The following is an 18,188-nucleotide window of genomic DNA, read 5'->3' as shown; positions in this document are numbered from 1 at the left end:
TTAAAAGGACACAGCTTTTAACAAGGTCAGTGTTGACACGGAGTAAAGAAGGAAGGGTAAGCACCTTTAAGATCTATAATTTTATCCCCTCAAAATAGTTAAATGTTGATTTTATTTAGTTTTTTCCAGTTGGCTGCGGTTGGTTAAGCTAGAGTTAGTGGCTACATGCTACTCGGTGGAAGTTGGAAAAAATGTGTTTTATCGTGTAAGTGAACAGACATATTCGAGAGGGAAGAAAGGAATACGATTAAATAATACGGCTGTTAGCAAGTAACCGAAGGAGAAATGCTACACATTCAAAACCCGCCGTCTGAACTATGATGAACTACAAAACTAGCCACCAAACTCCCTCATTTGTAGTTTATTAGAAATGAAAAGCATCGTAAATGTTTCAGAAAGTTTCCATCAATCTGTCAACAAAACTAAAACAGTTCCCAGTCCTGACACATCGTAGGGCTTCATACACACATTTACTGTTAATTCGTCAGTTAGCGTATCTTACAGTTCACGTACAGTCTGGATTTTTGTGGTGTTACAAAAATAAAGTCTAAAAGCAAATATTACAATGTGAATATTTTAGTGAGGAACATCTGGATAGTTATTTCAAAAGAAGAGACTCGTCCGTTCTTCGACTTTCCAGTCTCTTATTAAGATGTAACTGAATACACAAACACACAAACATTTAATCTGTAAAAAAACAAAACACTGGATTAAAAAAATGGTCTGAACACCTCGTGCCAACCATGCTGCTTCGATAATACCCTTTAAAGGCATGTGAGCACACAGAACTGAATCTGAAGCATTAATGGGAGTATTTCAATTCAAACCAAACTATTACAATGTACCTTTTTGTGTTATTAATATGAATAATACATTTCCCAAATGTTAAAATGTAGAAAAGCTTGAGTAGTAAAATATAAGTACACCTTTAAATTTGAATAATGCCACTGCTGAGTCAAACACCAACCGTATCCACCCACCAAACAGCTGTGGGCTTACTGTACAGTCTTATTTGTTAATCAGAATGCATTGATGGTGTTTTTTGGAATCGTTTTGAAATGCTAAATATAGCTCATTTAATAGCGAAACGTGTTGGCATTTCAGGGATAAAAAGAAGAATGTGTTGCTGAGCTTTAGAGGCGCTGCGAGGCAGATTTCATTACGCGACTTGAAGCCAAGCTGCTGGTGTTTGCTTCATGTTCACCGTGCAGGCGTGAGAGTGTTATCAGTCCGAATCATCTGATCCACAAGAAAGCACACAAATGCATTTCCCAAAATTAAATAATATAGATTTGTCTATAAATTAAAGCAGTTACAGAATGGATAACGTAGATGTTAATGCAAGGAATAAACAAAAAGGGTGAGACGGGATGTTTGACGTCCAGGCACGGGCAGAAAACACAATAAGCTACATTTCTGGACCTTTTTTTCTGATTAATTCCGTCTAAAATATCTACCATTAATTCGCTGGTTGACTACAAAACGAGGCAATAAAATTAATTGGCAAACTTGCGGATTTTTCATGTAATAATCTAAAATTTGAATATTTGTTTGAGATGAGTTATGAAAAGCTAAACATAGTAAAAGATTATACTAACATTCCCAGCTGCTGAGATCAGCCTGGAATATGTGAACTGAGCACTTTTGGTGGCTCCGCTGTCGATGTTTTGCCTTTTTATTTATTCAGGGAACGTCTGGTTTCCCTCAAGTCTGCATGGTTTGGGTGCTTTTAAACCTTGAACACACCAGCCTTAGTTCAGGGCCAGTAGCATTTCTGCTGTAGTACTTTTGAGTGTTATCAGCCCTGATTAGGCTCTTTGTAAACCATCTTGAACCAAATGTACAACAGCAAAATCCCTTCCTTTCTAAACACGGCAAAACAGTAGTTTCTAAACTACTCTGTCATCGACTGCGTTACATATTTGCTAAATGTTCTGCACAGGAGTCCCAACAAACAACGCTTCGTGGGTCTTGTTCAGTCAAAAAAAAGTTGGTCGGGTTAAGTGGTTAATGTTTGGCTGGCTTTTATTTCAAAGTCCAGAGTCTAGTGGCACAAACGCAACAAGCCAAACTTTAAAAACGGCCCAAGTTTGCGTCCCCGTTGCCCATAAATCTGTAAGTTATGCTAGGAAGACTGAACATGAGGTGGCTTTAACTGCTTCAATGTGCTACTGCTGGCTTATGGAACCCCCAAAAGTTATTAAAAAACACCTTTTGTGTGTGTGTGTGTGTGTGTGTGTGTGTGTGTGTGTGTGTGTGTGTGTGTGTGGTTTCTCATAGGATTTCCTGCAGCTGACATGAAATGCACTTAAATTAAAAGAATATAAAAAAAATATGTGTCTGTGAGCTGTCTGGCTCAGTTCACTTTACTCTCTTCACACATTCATGAAAAATACCGCAGCTTTGATCTGGTATTGCTGGATGTGATGGTGCGGGGGAGACGCCACGTTTTGCTGGATTCGTAGGGAGGTTAGTAGAGGTGGCTGGAGGCGCGCTCAGACTTAGCTGTCTTTGTGTAACGTCTGATGAAGGTGGAGATAGAGTGGTTTCTTTGTGAGAAGCTGCAGTTTCTTCCTCTTAAAGTCTGTTGGCTTCTTGTACCTGAAACAGAAGGAGGGGCAGCTTTAACTTCACGGTCCCTACTGGAAACGCCCATGAAATGCTGCGTCTGAGAAACACTCACAGTTCAATTACGATTGGCCCCGGTTTGATCTCGTCCATTTCCATGAAGGCGAAACATTTTGTGCTGGTAAACCTCTTTTTGGGCTTATAGTGCTTGAATTCAAAGAAGATAGCTGCTCCTGAAAAAGTTAAGAAATATCGTATGATGAATAAAGAACGGCTAACATCCAGGGACAAATTCTGTGATTTCGGACCAGTATATCGGTTAGTTTGCAGTTAAGCTAAGCTATGATGAGTTGTAGAAACAGGTCAACTTTGTTATCACAATTCAACAGTGTTTTTTTTTTTTTGTTATGCACATTCCACGGGCCTGAAAATTTTCTTCAAACAACTGGTGCGTTGCTCACCACCTTGTGGCGGTTTGCTGGCCCCATTTGACCAATTCTTCCCACTATCTGTGAAATTTTCCACCTGCTACTGGCTGCAACAAACCCAGAGCATAACAGATTGTCCCACCTGCTTAACATTCCAGATAATTTTCCCCTCAAACATGGTGCGTCTAGGGCGCCTGTTTTTCTAAGTGCATCAGGCTTGTTTAGGTGCTCGTTTGCAAACTTAGAATGGAAGTCACAGTGGAACAACAGAGTTCTTTTGCAGTCAAAACTATTGACTGAGACTTTTCAGACCTTCCCCCGTTCCCATTACAGTGACTCTCATGTCTTCAAACACTTCAAAGTTACTCTTGCTTTGTGGACAGTTATTTTAATTCAGAGTCCCGAACACCTGCTTAGGCCTCTCCTATTCAGGATTTAAATTTATATTTTTCAAGTTAAAGTCCTCTAATCATCTGACTTTTCACCGTAACTGAAATTTTGACAACATTGCGCTGATGAGCTGTAAGTCCATAGGGGCTGAACTCCTTTGAGGCCCTCTTTGCATGGTTAGTAACAGTCGTTACCTTTTGGTATTTTCTCCACATGTTTCTGGATCTCTATGTCCACACTGAAGTGAATGTAGGTGTCTTCCTTTCTGGTGGCCACAGGGGTGTCCTGAGCTGGATTCAGATCGACGCCGTTCAAATCTGCAGACAGAGAAACACACAACAACACAGAGCGTTTTCAGGACCAGAGGAAGATGCTCCCGAGCAGACGATTTAGAACACTTGTGAAGCTTTCCAGAACAATGAAGAGTGAGTGGGAGAACACCGGAGGAGAGGACGTGGCTGTGATCTAAAACTAGCAGCTCCGAAGGTCTTCACTGTCTCGCCAAACTCACAAACTGAGCTCCCCCAATCCTGGAGGGACGGCGCATTTAAAACGCGTTCTGTACCTTTGACACTGATGGTCATGTAAGGGTCGATGCACTGTCCCGCATCCTTCAACCCAATTTTCTCAATTTTTAGCGTGAGTAGTGTCATCCCGGGCTCTGAAGGTAACCGCGGCAACAGGGTACCTGTAAGGGGACAAAGGTCACAGACATTATTATCCGTGTCTCATAATGAACAGACTGTTTTCAGTAGCATGCTGTTTACCATCTAATGACATGTTTTACTCACGAGTCAAATATTATAAATCAGGTGCAACCACAATTAAGGAGGCATTTATTACTCACTTTTGGAAAACTTACCACTCTGTAAAGTCAGTAAATTATATTATAGTCAATATCTTCTGGCCATCTGATGAATTCAAGTCCTACACTTGCCCTTCTTTTAGCTCAGTTTCAGTCACTATGACGGCAAAGTCCTGGCGGAGTGCTAATTTAACATTATATCCCGTTCTGAATTACAGAAGGGCTGCTAAGCAACGGTGGATAGACCCTGATCGGGATTCAGAATTGGTCTTTTGGTTAAGGAGACGGCCCCCCGAGGTTCTGCTCTTATAGGGAAGTTTAAATGTGAAGTCTCCACTGGCACTGCAACTACCGTTTCATGAAAAATGCTTTGGAGGGGACAGGAATGACTTAAAATGGGATAAAAATGATTCAGTGCTTAGTTGTTCAATTGTTAATGTGAAAATACTGATAAGCGCAGCTTTAAGCTTAATTTACATCTTCCTTTGGTGCTCAGCACCTTCATAAATCAATAAGTTTACACTACAAAGAAAGACTGAAGCATCCGATTCTACAATTAACTCAGAACAACACACTTTCGGTCACATTTGTTCAGGTCAGCAACAAGCTGCGATGACAGGCTGATCAAAAAAGAAAGAAAAGAAAAAGGGGGTGGGGGTGATCTGCCGGCAGTGGAGGACGAATTCAGATCATTGGGGTGCAGTTTGTGGGTAAAGCCGTACCTTGCAAAGCTGCGAATGAGGCAGACAGGCAGGGGTGAGCGATGAAGCCATGCACAGCACCAACAGAGAGAACAAAAACACACACGGTCAAACAGCTCTCCGAGATACAACAACGTGACAAAGCACCACGTGAGACCATGCAGCTCTAAACTGCCGCTGTGCATGAATCACAGTACCAGGCGCTCGCGGCGGGAACGCTTCCGTTGAACCCGCTCCGGCCGCAGCATCCTCTTCTTCCTCCAGCTCGAGGTTCTCCTCCTCACCCGGAGCCAGGATTTTCCTGACAGAGAGGAACGGAGAGATCAGAAAGAATCCCATGAAAGTGTGCGACAGACAAACCTTCAACTCCAGATTTGACCAGTTCAACCCACAGTGTTTGTTTTTTGTCTAATTGTATGACTTTTAAAAGATCTAAGCCCATATATTGGCCTCGTATTTATGGATCAGAAGTCCTGAGATGTGTAAAAACTCCTGTGATAATTCATTTGCAGCGTCACTGGCAGCGTGCGTCTGGTGTGCTGTGAAGGTTCTAACTGTTTCACACATGTGGTGGATTTTTTTACCGTAAGGGCACCGGCTGGACATCAAAGGGAAACTCTTTGTTATAGGTGAGTATGTTCTTTATTACTGTTGACAAAAAAAGAAAGAAAACGATTATATATCACGGAACAGCTCTGAATGTCAGAGGTATTGGTCATATACTTACTGCTCTCCAGTTTCTTCAGGTCTTCTAACTTGAACTCCTCCTTCGACTGATTGCACTGAGGAAACGCAGACAAAGGGCACGGTCAGAACTCCACATCATGAACATGGACCGTCAAGAGCTTTTCAAACATGGCAACTGGTGCATGAAACTTCCTAAAAAGTCTTTATTACCACGATATCTGAGTGACTTTGAACCACCAGTTTCAACAAAACTTGATGTAGCTGAGCAGTTGCGTTGATAAAACATGAAAAGGGTAAGTAATAATCCAATATGTTCAGAACACAATATCTGAGTGCTGAGATATGTGCATTTGTCTTCAAGTGAATGAACTGGACAACTTACAAAAGATTAAGAAGCTCTTTGTTTAATTATCTATCCACAGTCACACCAACAAATAAAGGCACAAACCTGCAAACTGGCACTTCTCAACTCCAGGCATGTTGCAACTTTTCCCAAAGTTTTCTATATACATATACATATACATATACATATATATATATATATATATAGGGGGAAAAAAGAAAAAAACACAAGAACTTGTTAGGTGCAGCAGAGCAGCGGAGTCTTGTGTGCAGAGGCTGCTGACAGCTGTAATGATTACCTTCTGCTCCTCTGTGAAGTCTGATGAATTCGCTGACTGGACCTCTTTCTGCAGCTGTCTCGCAAGACTGAAAAAAGAAAAAAGAAAAGAAAAATCAACCCAGAGGAACACAGATAAGACGCATTAATGATCCACCGTGACAGCCTTGCAGTGCTGCCAGGAGGCTGCGTGTTTTAGCGCCCCCTTGCGGCTGAGAAATGAGGTTGTCGGGTGATCTGGATTTTTCATCATTTGAGCAATTAAAAATTATTTGTAAAATACTGATTAGCCGACGAATCGGGTCGCTAAGTAGAGGAAGTGGCCAAAAAAATAAAAAATTAAAATCTGATCACTGAGAAGCAGAAAGCGCCCCTCACTGAAAACATGAAACCCACCCATAACAATGAGAGGGTGTGGCTGACTAGTTCTCAATGCTCCGAGGAATATTGGCTCATTTTTCTGCATTGCACGACACACGGAGAAACGCACAGCTCGCAGCCTCGGGCGGTCCTCCCTGACAGGACTCTCCCTAAGAGCCGAATGAAACTGGGATGCAAGCATGCACACCGAGCCGCCTCTGCAACAACTGCCACATCACGTCATGGATGGGAAGGGTTTATTTACTGCTGTGAGAGCTGACTGACAGCTCCGAGGCTAACTTCTTGTGAAGCGGTCTCCGGCACGCCGTTATCTCCCTGCAGGTCCGGAGCGGACGGACTGAAAATCCAGGATACACCAGCTGTTTACAGCCTATGATGGAGAGACAGAACACACATGTTGAATGCAACTTACATGTGGTACTCATCTACAGCTTCCACTAATTGTCCCCACGAGTCAAAGTCTGTGCCTTTCTTAAAACTGGCGTGCCATTTCTGAACAGTCTTGTTGACATCAGACATTTTGGCAGAGCGGATACTCGCGGCGCTCTCAAGGCAGCATAGCCGAGGAGGAGATTCATCTACGGGGCTTCAGCCAGGTTATATGCCGTCCACAGGCACACGTACAGACCGGTGACACCCCGACCAAGCCCTTTCTGCCTGCTCAATCCCGATATCGCATCCGCAAGAGAAAGGAAGTCCCGCCTGGAGCTCGGGGTGCGCGCGATTTGGGACGCGGGGTCGCCCGAGTGAAAAAACGGCGAGCCTGAGACAAACATTGCAGCAGAAAAAGAGCTCAAACGGTATCGCGTTTAGAGTTACAGTCATTTGTATTACTTCATCAATGTGTTCATCTCAACTTCAATGTAATAAGTCAGTAATTAATTAAAAAATAAAAAAGCTCTAAATCTCACATTTGTTTAACAGTGCAGCCCACTGCATTTTCTTGTGAATATATTGTACATTTTTGACTCTGCTACATTTATTTGACTTTTAAAGTTACTTTTTTTTTTTACTGTAGTATTCAAAACATTTATTATCCACTGTAGTTACAGATATAACCACTCAATACTGTATAAAGTAGTTTAAGTAAAAAATGATACTTCCTTTTTTTTTTGGTCTTTTAAATTACACATTAAACAGCAATTTCCCTCCGAAGCTGATGAATACTGTATTAAAAAAGCACCAAAAGCTATATTTGTACTCTATAGTTTAAGTGTAAATTTGAATAAAATGGGATTAGGCCACCACATGTTGATGTTTACTTTAGACCACTGGTTTCCATGTTGACTGTTGAACTGCAAATACTTTATACATACTTTATTAATTTTTGAGAATTTGGGCACCACTTTAAAATTAATATATTGGTAGATTCATTTAAAAAAAATTTAAAGAAAATAAATATTTACGTATGAAATGTATATAGTCGTTTGTTTTCTGTCCAACTATTTGCTTGTTTTGAAAATGTTTGACTATCTTAAAGTCTAGGGTGACAGTCAGCCAGATAAATGATTAATTATTCTAAATTAATCATTTTTGTTAGAGAGAACTGAACGCCTTTATTTTTCAAAACAAATCCAGCGACTTCCGGTTTCTCCAGGTTCTGTTGCAGTGCTACGATGCTAGCAGGCATCGAGCTGATACAACGGTGGGCTGTTGTGGGTCGAACCGGCCGCTAACAGGATGAGATAAGATGGATAGTGTAACGCCGGATTCATGTGCGGCTGAGGAGGATGAGTGTTCAGATACGGAGGTGTTATGTCTGATGAGGGTCGGAAGAAATTCAGACTGGCTTCGCTTGTTCGAGAATACTGAGGTGCAGTTTGCTAATGTTAGCTAATTAGCTAAACTTATATTAACCCTGAACCTCGCTCAAGTTCGCTGTAGATTCAGTTAACTCCTTAAAACATGTTCGTTGTTAATGCATCGTATTTTTTCATATTTCCAGCTAATGTGGAAAAAAAAGCGACAAAAGTTACCGTTGTAAATAAGACATACAATGGGTGTTTAAGCGTTTTAAAGAGCTGCAGAGTATGTTGCTCATTGGCGTGCTTGTTTTTGACTGTCCAGATAACTGTTGGACGTGGCGTGGATGTAACCTACCAGCTGATTTCTCCAAAGTGTCCTTTCATGATCTCCAGAGTGCATTGTACTTTCAAGCAAGGGGACGACGATCAGTGGACGGTGACAGACACGAAGGTGATCCAGGTTTCTGTGGAGATATGTTCTGAATATTTCTGCTTCTCTGTATAAACACATTGCAAACACATTAAAGGTGCGAACAAACAAAGAAATTGCCAGTAGAAAAAAACATTTGAATTCACTCATCTTTTTTTTTTTTTTTAAATGTGTTTATATGTTGTCTTAGAAGCACAAAACCTGTTCTGAATGTGATTTGATTGTTGGTGTATATTCTCAGTCACCTAGGTCATGGTAATCCTAAAAGCTTGAATAAGGGCAACCGGACTTTCCTTTCTTAATTATTCTTGAAGAGTTTTCACCTGTCATCCAAAATGCTTCTTCAGTTATAAACTAGTTGGTGTGAGTTTCGGGCCTCTAAGTCGTTGAAAGATCGTTCACTCTCAAGCCTCGGCAGTTCACCAGCATCTTGAGGAGAAGGCGCACTCTTTTTAGGGCGGCAATGTACTCATTTTGGACAGCGAAGACAGTTGGTTTGAGAGAGGAGTAAAACAAAAAGAAGAAGTTATCTATGTAAATTGGAAAACCCATTTTTGAACAGAGGAGTTGGTGTCAGGTTTCCTGTACTCCCCGGGCTGTTTCACAACCGTTCTTGAGACAAAAACATGTTTGTTCGGGCAGCTAAACAACTCACAGATGAGAATGATTTCAGTGACCCACACAGTGGTCAGATAAGTCAACGACACTGGTTAGACCTTAATGACTTCCAAATGTGAACAGTCTTCCTACTACTCATAAGCTGAAAGTCTCTACCAACTAGTTTAGAACTGCAGAAGTCTTTCGGATGAGAGGTGTGACGTGTGACAGGAGTATTTACAGTCTTTTTTCCTCAATAAATCCTCTAAATATTTCTTCCACCACTGACAAATCAAGATTTAAAGTCACGAGACTATATGTGCCATGACACAGACATAATTGATTCTAAATGGTGAAGCGGTGCTTAAAACCATGGACGAAATATTGAGTTGATCAATCAGAAAAACGGATCAATCCAATATAAGAGATTAAAAAAAATGATTTCGCTGTTCCCAAGCATGCGAGAACCAACAGCTAGTCTATGACCGCCGTGGGTGCAACTTGCTTCTGTGCCTCGGCAGGGATATTCGAAGGTGGACAAAGCTACCAGAAATCAGTAAGAGAGGAGGCAGTGACGGACTGAAGCTGGAAGATTTGTTCATCCAAACGTGGCACCGACTTGGCAGTTCTGTGGGTAGTCGAATGATAACCAAAGCGTTGATCACACAGACTGATAAACATTTGCAGAGTTTGTTAAACAGTGTTGTACGATAACCATTTCTTACTCAAGCATGCACAAATAAATATGGACTGCTTTTTACAGATGGTGACTGGTCTGGATCACATCTGGTGCACCGCGGTTTAATTAGGACCCTCTGCCAATAAGTTCGTCCCCCGGCATGCACTCCAGAAGCAAATGCATACTGTTTCTATCATGCTGCATTTTATCTTGGCTCCAGTCTAAGCATTTTATGTGAAGTTCATTTAGAAACCTTTGGTATCTAGATACTTATTTAGATACCCGTAGTATTTTGAATTCATCCAAATGACAGAATGACTTGATAAACACAGTCCTACTTCATTTTTTCAGAGTCTCAATGGTGTGTGGGTGAATGGACATCGCATACCTGCTTATAAAGCCCATCTTCTCAGGCTCGGAGACTCCATACAACTTGGAGTTCCTCTGACGGGAACTGGAGTAGAATTCGACTACATCCTTGTGCAGCGGCCGCTTAGAGATGTCAAACTCTATCTGGCAAAGGGACACAGAGAGGGTGCTAAAACACCCCACATACCCAGAAAGTCCAAGAGAAAGTTGGCCGTGGAAGAAGTTGAGGCTTCTACCTCGAAGCCTAAGCTCTACCGCTGGTCTTCTGCGGATAAGTCCTTTGGGAAGCCCCCTCCGCCTCCAGTGAAATGTCAGCAGCAGCTCAGTCAAACGCAACCAGAGAAGACCACATCCAGCACACAAGTCCAAGAGGAAGAGCAGCCCTCTGGTGGCTCCAGCTCTCCCTGTGACCAGAACAAGCTGCAGATGTAAGGCAAATTGTATTTCTCGTGTTTTCATTGGATAAGTTTACTGAATTATTGCTACTTAATCAGGAAAGTGGCTGCTTAGAAGTCTTGTTTGGCCATTCACTCTTGTAAATGGCCAAACAATTGTTGCACATATTTGATTAATTGATGAATCATTTTAACTACAAAGTCCTCATCCAGTAACATTTGGTGCAGCTGCAAACATATATTTCCAGAATCTATTCAGACTCTTCTCTCCATCTGAATCAATGATCTTTCCACTGGCTACGCATTGAAAAATTATTTTAATCCAATATTCCCCATATCTTACTTACAAAGGTGGAAGCAGCCTGTGATTTACCTGCTTTATATAACTGTATACACGTGTTAAATTTAGAATGACTTAATATAAACCAGCTAAAACTTCAGAATTTTCTTTTGGTGCTGTCCCGTTATAACTTGATTTTCCTCCAGTAATCAAGAAAACCACAACCAAGCTATGCTTTCTTTCTTCTTTTCTTTTTTTTTGTCTTGTTATAACCAGTTATTTAAAGATGCATAATTTTTTTTCTGAAATATGATTTTTTTTTGTTTGCAGGTACAGGCAGAACATTCAAATTTTAAGGGAGCAGGCAGCTGACATCCAGAGGCAGATAGCGTCTCTCGAGGTAGAACCCCGACACGCTGACCCGCTTCGAGGTGAACGAGTCCAGGAGCTGCAGGGTCAGCTGGAGACACTCCGAGCCAAAATGCACCGGATGGAGATGTTAAGGAGGTCCGTTAGTGAGACAAAGGTGCAGCCAGAGGTGAGACGCTTTTGGAAGCAGGATATTCAGTCGCTGTGCATTTCAGGTTTTGTTCAAAGTTTACTTCACCTCATTAAAGGAGCAGTTCAGTCATTATCAGCCATGCATTGTTGTTATTAATGCCTCTTGGACATCTGCGGCTGCAGGGATTATGTTTTGATTGAGGTCGATATTTAGAAACCCTGACATGTAAATCTAAAATTTAGTTGCAATAAAAGAAGAAAATCTTTTTTTTCGTAGACCTGCCAAGGTCATGACCTTTCTACTTTATTTAAACTCTCTTTCAAATTAGTCTTTCTGCTCACAAGTTACATGTATTCCTGTGCATGTCATTATAGAACATTCACAGAAATAATTGCATATATATTCAGAAATAAAAAATGTTGCATTGAACAGTGTTTTTATACATATTTGATCTTGGGGAACACAATATTTAAAAAAAAAAGACTACTAATGCCAATATTTTCTGTAATCTTTGTGTGTATTTAGGAGCAGAAAACACAGCAGCCAGAGGAACTTTTGAAAAAACAGCTGGAAGAGCCTTTAGAAGCGGTAAGAAGCATAAAAACGAGGTCGTTGCAAGTTGTTTTATAGAACAACAACGTCTTAGTATCTACCCGTGTTACAATCCCAATTCCAAAAAAGTTGTAACGCTGTGAAAAATGTCAATAAAAACAGAACGTAATGATTTTTATATCTTATAGACCAGTATTTTATTCACATGAGAACATAGGAAAACGTGTCAGATTTGCAGGTCTGGACTGCAGGCCGGGCAGTACAGCACCTGGACTCTTCTCCTACAAAACGGTGTGTTATAATAGATGATGTTTAGTGTTGTCTCGCTGAAATATGAAATGACCTTCCCTGAAAAGAGACATAATCTGTACCACTTTCTTGTCCAGCCTTTTGAAAAATGCCCCAACTTTTTTGGGACGCGTTGCTTCCACGAAATTCAAGATAAGCTAATATTTTTTTCATAAAACAAGAAAATGGCGTTTTCTATATTCTATTGTGAGTAAAAAATGTGGTTTATAAGACTGGCAAATCGTTGTGCTCTGTTTGAATGAACATTTATTGTGTATTGCATTGGACTTTCTCTTCTTTTTACGTTCTCTGCAAAGTTCTCTAAGACGACCCTTGTTGCAAATTGGCACTGTATATACAAAAAAAGGATATTGTAATATGTAGCTCATATTTGCACATAATCGTTAAAAAAGAATTAAAAAAAATAAGATCAAAGTTTAAGTAAATTTGCTCATAAATGTGAACCTTTTTTTGAACATCCTCAGCAAAAGAAAGAGATAGTAGAACCCACCCTCTCTCGTCAAGCCTTTGAAGAGATTCTGTCGGCCAAAAACAAAGAACTGGAGGTGTCAAAGGTACAGTGAAAAAGATTTCGTTGTTGCTCTCTTGCATATTTGAACTTGCCCTCTATTGTCACTTTTGAGGCTTTTATTGTTTGCCTTTTTTTGCAGGAGGAGAAAGAAAAGGCGAGGGCTCAAAAAGAGGAGGTTGTTACACAAGTGACTGAAGTTCTGGAGAACGAGCTTCAGTGCATCATCTGCTCGGAGCTCTTCATCGAGGTAGGCTCAATAACCCTTCCTGCTGTCTCGAATTTGCTGAGTAAATCACATCTTCATAGTGTCCCAAACCGTAAAAAACAAATTGATTGGAACTATAGAACCATAAAGCTGACCAAAAAAACCAACAATGAATGATTCATCTTGTTATCTTTGCCTTCTGTGTTGCCATCCCCTGCAGGCAGTCATCCTGAACTGCGCTCACAGTTTCTGCCTTTACTGCATCAAGCAGTGGCGCAAAAAGAAAGACGAGTGTCCCATCTGCCGACAGGCCATCCAGTCCCAGACCCGCTGTTTGGCTCTTGACAACTGCATTGACGGCATGGTGGAAAACCTCAGCCTGGAAATGAAGGCCAGGCGGCAGACTCTCATCATTGAGAGGAAAGGTGAGAGGTGCGTTCTGATTATTTTCCTACGATGAATGCATGAATTGTTTGAAGACATCTGTAATTCTCTAAACCCTCTATTTTCCATCTTATGGTTGAGATGGAAACATGAAATTAAAAGCAATTGGCAGCTTAAATGTTTGCCTTTTCTTGTACATCATCACCTATGCTCATTAACAAATTTGCATGAGGACGTGGCACCCGGTTAGGACCTCTTCCTCCACATGTTAACAAAAACTTCCCTAAAGTAAATTTCCCTTGTTTCAGGTGAACAAGCGTGTGACCATAAAGTCCAGTCAGGTCAGTGGAGAGCTTTGAATTGTTTTGGGGTTTTTATACAGTGAGCACTCAGTCTGGTCATTCAACAGGGAGGCTCAGTGATGTATTGTCCTGGTAGGGTTGTGGGTGGTGTTTATATGTTGAATTAGTCATGAACTCAGTTTTTTATTCGTGTGATCATTTTGTTATAAAGAAAAACACATTTATATTAAGTGTAAATGAAGCAACATTTACCCCAGTCGGGGGTCCTTAATACCGTTCAGCATTGTGGTTTTATTTGTGTTAACATACTCATTTTATTATCGCAACAGACGGTATATTCTCTGCATGACTCCTGTCAAATATCGGTCAGTCGTTATATAACGTAGCTCAAGATACACATGGAAGTTATGACGAGTGATCTTTGGAAAAAATACAACACGCTTGACAGCATACTTTCTGTCAGCGGTGGGCACTGCCTCGTTCATGATATCAAACAACTGGAAAGTCCTGACATCTCGGGGTGAGTTAAGTGTCTGGTGCGTTTCTCACCCTCAGCAGTAACCACCGAAGTGTAGAAACTTCAGACAGAGCAGCGAAGCCGCTCGTAGGTTTTTTAAAGCACTAGAAGAAAGGCGTCTGAAGAGTAATGACATTTTAAGCGTCACGGCTTGCATATGTGATTCTAGCGAAGAGGAGAGGTGAGGTAGGTGGTCTGTGATGTGAAGCAGTGACGATTTCAAACACAAGATGGCAGCACATGGAGGCTTTGTTTCTGTCTTAATGTTCTGTCTCATTTGTTTTTTTTAGAAATGCTGAAGAGACCTAAATGCTCAAAACGATAAATTAGTGTATTAATTTGAGGCTGTGTGGTGCTGAAAAGGAGCGTGCAATGTGGAGCCAAACAGAACTGGAAAAATAGTATGTAAAATTGACAACATTTAAACTGCTGAGAAATGTTTCCCCTAACCCTAACATGAATGTACAATAACATTTAGCACAAAAGAATAATCACAGGTATGAAAGACTAAATTAGGCCCAAACAATTAATTGAATAGCTGTTTCTGTTTATGCATTTGGCAGACGCTTTCATCCAAAGCGACTTACAAATGAGGATATAACAGTACAGCTAACATCAAAGCTAACAGTATGCTGTTCAGGATATGTGTAAGTTTTTTAGTTTTCCAAAAACGTGTATTAGACAGGAAGGGGTTAGTTCATCGTGCGGTCCCAGTTGGAGGCGTTTACTGTTATTCTGTCACCTCTGCACTTCTGGTCAATCAGAGAGGAAGGTTGGTGTCACACACCGATGCTGATTGATCTCACTTAGGTGGTTGTGAACGGGTTCGATATCTTCAGGAAACGCATATCGCCACAGTGTCAGATTTTGGGAGGGTCTGCGTCCGACTGTTCTTTAACATTCCCACCCAGTTCCTGCCGTCCTTGTGCGGCTGTTCAGAGGTTCTACATTTAAGCAGTAGTGAACGCTGACTGTTTACACCTCAGTTTTTATCTTCCATTTACTCAGACACCACAGAAGACTGTATAGTGCTTCTATTTGTCTTTTTGTAAGATTTGTTTATTATTAGAATATTATAGAACAAGAACGGGTCACCCTGTCCTGCCATGTTAAGGACATGAATGTGGCTCAGAGGGACGTTGCTTCCTCCTCAAATGTGTTTCTTTGTGTCTTCCAGCAGCTGACGTCGCCGAGGTTATGGTGATCCACGATGACGACAGCAGTAGGAGCAGCGACAGCGAGGATAGCATGGTGTCCATATATAGCAGCCTCAGCTCCGTGGTCTCACTGGACACAGACAGTAGCATCCATTTGGACTCTGATGATAGTTTTGATGACTTTGAAGATTAGCCCCGTTTCTCCTGTGGGCTGGAATGTGAAACGGACTTTCCGGTGAAGACTGTCCAATTTCCCTGGAGTGCTTCCAGGAATAGGATTTAGCGCACAAAGTTAAGGTCTCGACCTGAGTCCGTTTCAAGATTTTGCTGAGGTTTATGTTTCTTTTTGTAAAATTATTAGTTGTGTTATTGTCTTGGGTTTTCAGCAAAAGGAATAAAGTTACTTTATGCATTTGCGCCATCACTGCTGCCTGTATGTTGTGATGCACGTTTTGATATCATCCAGACACAGATCCTTGGATTTCTTCACTGCTGACCTTATAAACCCCCAATTCTCATCTACAGCAGATAGTAAACCCATTCCCTGACGGACGCTCAACTTCATGAGTCGGTGTATGAAAGCTGACCTTTTCTAAGGAAGATGTAGGGCATTCAGAACCCAATCCTCTTTGAGTCTCAGGCTGACTACATATTGGTGGTTTTATTTGTAGCCTTGCTACAAACGTGGCCGTATGGATAGCAGGTGGTCTGATCCACCACTTTGGTCTGTTGATGATAATCATTATATCATACAGACTTCTTGCCACAATAATTTTGTAGTTAAAATCAGACACTGTGACAGCCCTAATATTAATGACCTTTAGATTAATGTGGGTGCAATTTTGTTCAAGCATTGGCGGTACTTGCAGGAATAAGCATCACTGTACCTACACTGAGTGTTTCAGTACGTTTTTTCTTTTTCTTTTTTATTCGAAAGTTAGGACACAAAACGTCACCATATACCCGGTAAATTACAGCAATCCAATTAATGCTGTACTGCTTGTTATTGAATAATCATTTTCTGTCATTTCTAAGCACCAAAGAAAATGGGATGTCCCTGATTCAGCTTAACATTGCTGGAAGATGAACAAAGATTCAACCTACTAATGCTGTGTGTTTGATAAAATGTTAAACCGCAACATTGTAAGGAAAAATAATTGTAGTCCAACTGAAATCATTATAGAAGCTGACGCTTGTCACTGTCGCTTATTGGTGCCCTGCTCTCTGAGTCACCTCGACATATGACCGACTGTGTTGCCTTGCTGGCGGGCTGCAGAAAATGAAGAGCATTAATCTCCTGCTGGCCACTCTCCAGGGTTTACCGGATGTGTTACCGGTTCTGCCTCGTGAAAACAAACAAACGTGTGACTTAAAGCCTTCAGATAATTAAATAAATGTTTAGCTGTCGTAATGCTCACTTTTTCAGGAGTAGTTTCTCATGGTTCAGTCCCATGCTTTATTTGTTCAAGAAAGCACAGAAGTTGCATTTGAAATACAGGAAAAGCCACCGTTTTTGGAAATGTTTCTAATTTTGTCCCATTTATTAAACTAAAATAAGTGTAGTGTTGTACAAAAGAAAAAAAAAAGGCTCAATGTTACACATCTATTCTCGAGGACTGGGTGTCACATTTGAAAATAGATTTTCATCTTGGAAAGAAACTGTTTGTGCTAAATCCTTCTATCTTTTAGTAATCACACACAGTGTTGCTTAGCAACTAATGCAACAGCTCCTTGGGCTGTGAAAGCAAATGGAGGTGTGATGGCTCCGGCTTCAGTGGCAAAGCACAAAGTCCTCACGCTGTGCTGTAGACAGCCCAAGCTTTAGTTGGGGGGCTTAAAAATACTATAAAGGATGACCATGTGTGTTCAGTCCTGAACCTTTTATGTACAACAACATGCATTCAGTAAGATGCATCAACCTATATCCTGCTGCACTGTCGAGTCAGGGACATCTGTGCAGAATTATTGTTGTATTAATATGAAACATTCTTTCAGTTTCTTTTTCCTTATTTATGTCCCAGAATAATTGAAATACTTGAAAGTGGTCACACTGCAAGAGCACAGGTGTAAATAAGGGAATCTATTGATTATTCAGTCTGAAGGGCCAAATATTGTGTTCTGTCTGCTTTGATTTGTTTGAAAGACCTGCTCGATGAGTAGCCATTTTACAGTCACATGGGTTAGCAACACTAATTGACTCTGCTATGAGAAATGTTCATTTCAGTAAGACTCACTGAATAAACAATAAAATTACTTTTTTTGCTCTTGGATCTTTTTTTCCTCATTTTGGTCTTTTTCACTGCTTTACTTACGTTTTTAGATGGCTGAAATGAAAGCATTGGAAATACACAGGATTTCTGCATTTTCCATACAATCATAGTTCTAATGTCCTTTAAGGTCACTACACAAGGGGAATTCTGCTTTTCAGAGAAAACATATGAGAATTCCACACCGATCTCAGGAACGTCTGATTCTATAACATTTAAATGCAGAAGGAATCTTTAAGAAAAAAAAGTATGTCTTTTCCAGTGATAACCAGTTTCCTGGCACTACTGTATTTCTAACATCTGTACATCTTGGTGTCTGTTAAAGAAAATGAACCATCTGAAAATACAACCTATACAAACTAGTAATACTAAGACTCATGATTGTTCTGTATGATTAATAGTATCCTC

At 40.8% G+C, this 18,188-nt stretch overlaps 2 protein-coding genes across 7 annotated transcripts; one reads left to right on the top strand and one right to left on the bottom strand.

Annotated features, from left to right (window-relative positions):
* Window positions 1-326: 326 nt before the first annotated feature.
* Window positions 327-7,245, bottom strand: aida (axin interactor, dorsalization associated). Its single transcript, XM_075459223.1, has 10 exons — window positions 6,992-7,245; window positions 6,221-6,287; window positions 6,028-6,081; window positions 5,620-5,674; window positions 5,477-5,540; window positions 5,090-5,193; window positions 3,952-4,074; window positions 3,581-3,703; window positions 2,684-2,801; window positions 327-2,601 (listed from the first exon to the last, which is right to left on the bottom strand). The coding sequence occupies exons 1-10, from the start codon at window positions 7,096-7,098 to the stop codon at window positions 2,502-2,504; spliced, it is 915 nt and encodes a 304-aa protein (XP_075315338.1). The 5' UTR covers window positions 7,099-7,245; the 3' UTR covers window positions 327-2,501.
* Window positions 7,246-8,170: 925 nt separating this feature from the next.
* On the top strand, window positions 8,171-15,937 carry rnf8 (ring finger protein 8, E3 ubiquitin protein ligase). Of its 6 annotated transcripts, none has more exons than XM_075458455.1 (10): window positions 8,171-8,392; window positions 8,647-8,775; window positions 10,382-10,827; window positions 11,405-11,612; window positions 12,102-12,164; window positions 12,902-12,991; window positions 13,088-13,195; window positions 13,374-13,578; window positions 13,846-13,878; window positions 15,537-15,937. In XM_075458455.1, the coding sequence occupies exons 1-10, from the start codon at window positions 8,270-8,272 to the stop codon at window positions 15,704-15,706; spliced, it is 1,575 nt and encodes a 524-aa protein (XP_075314570.1). In that variant the 5' UTR covers window positions 8,171-8,269; the 3' UTR covers window positions 15,707-15,937. The 6 variants fall into 6 exon arrangements, with proteins under 6 accessions (XP_075314570.1, XP_075314569.1, XP_075314573.1 ...); XM_075458454.1 differs by having other exon boundaries at window positions 15,534-15,937; XM_075458458.1 differs by having other exon boundaries at window positions 13,374-13,585; window positions 15,534-15,587.
* The last annotated feature ends 2,251 nt before the right edge of the window (window positions 15,938-18,188 follow it).

This window comes from Odontesthes bonariensis, chromosome 24 (assembly GCF_027942865.1).
Source record: "Odontesthes bonariensis isolate fOdoBon6 chromosome 24, fOdoBon6.hap1, whole genome shotgun sequence".
NCBI lineage: Eukaryota > Metazoa > Chordata > Actinopteri > Atheriniformes > Atherinopsidae > Odontesthes > Odontesthes bonariensis.
This window is presented reverse-complemented; position numbering and strand designations above follow the sequence as displayed.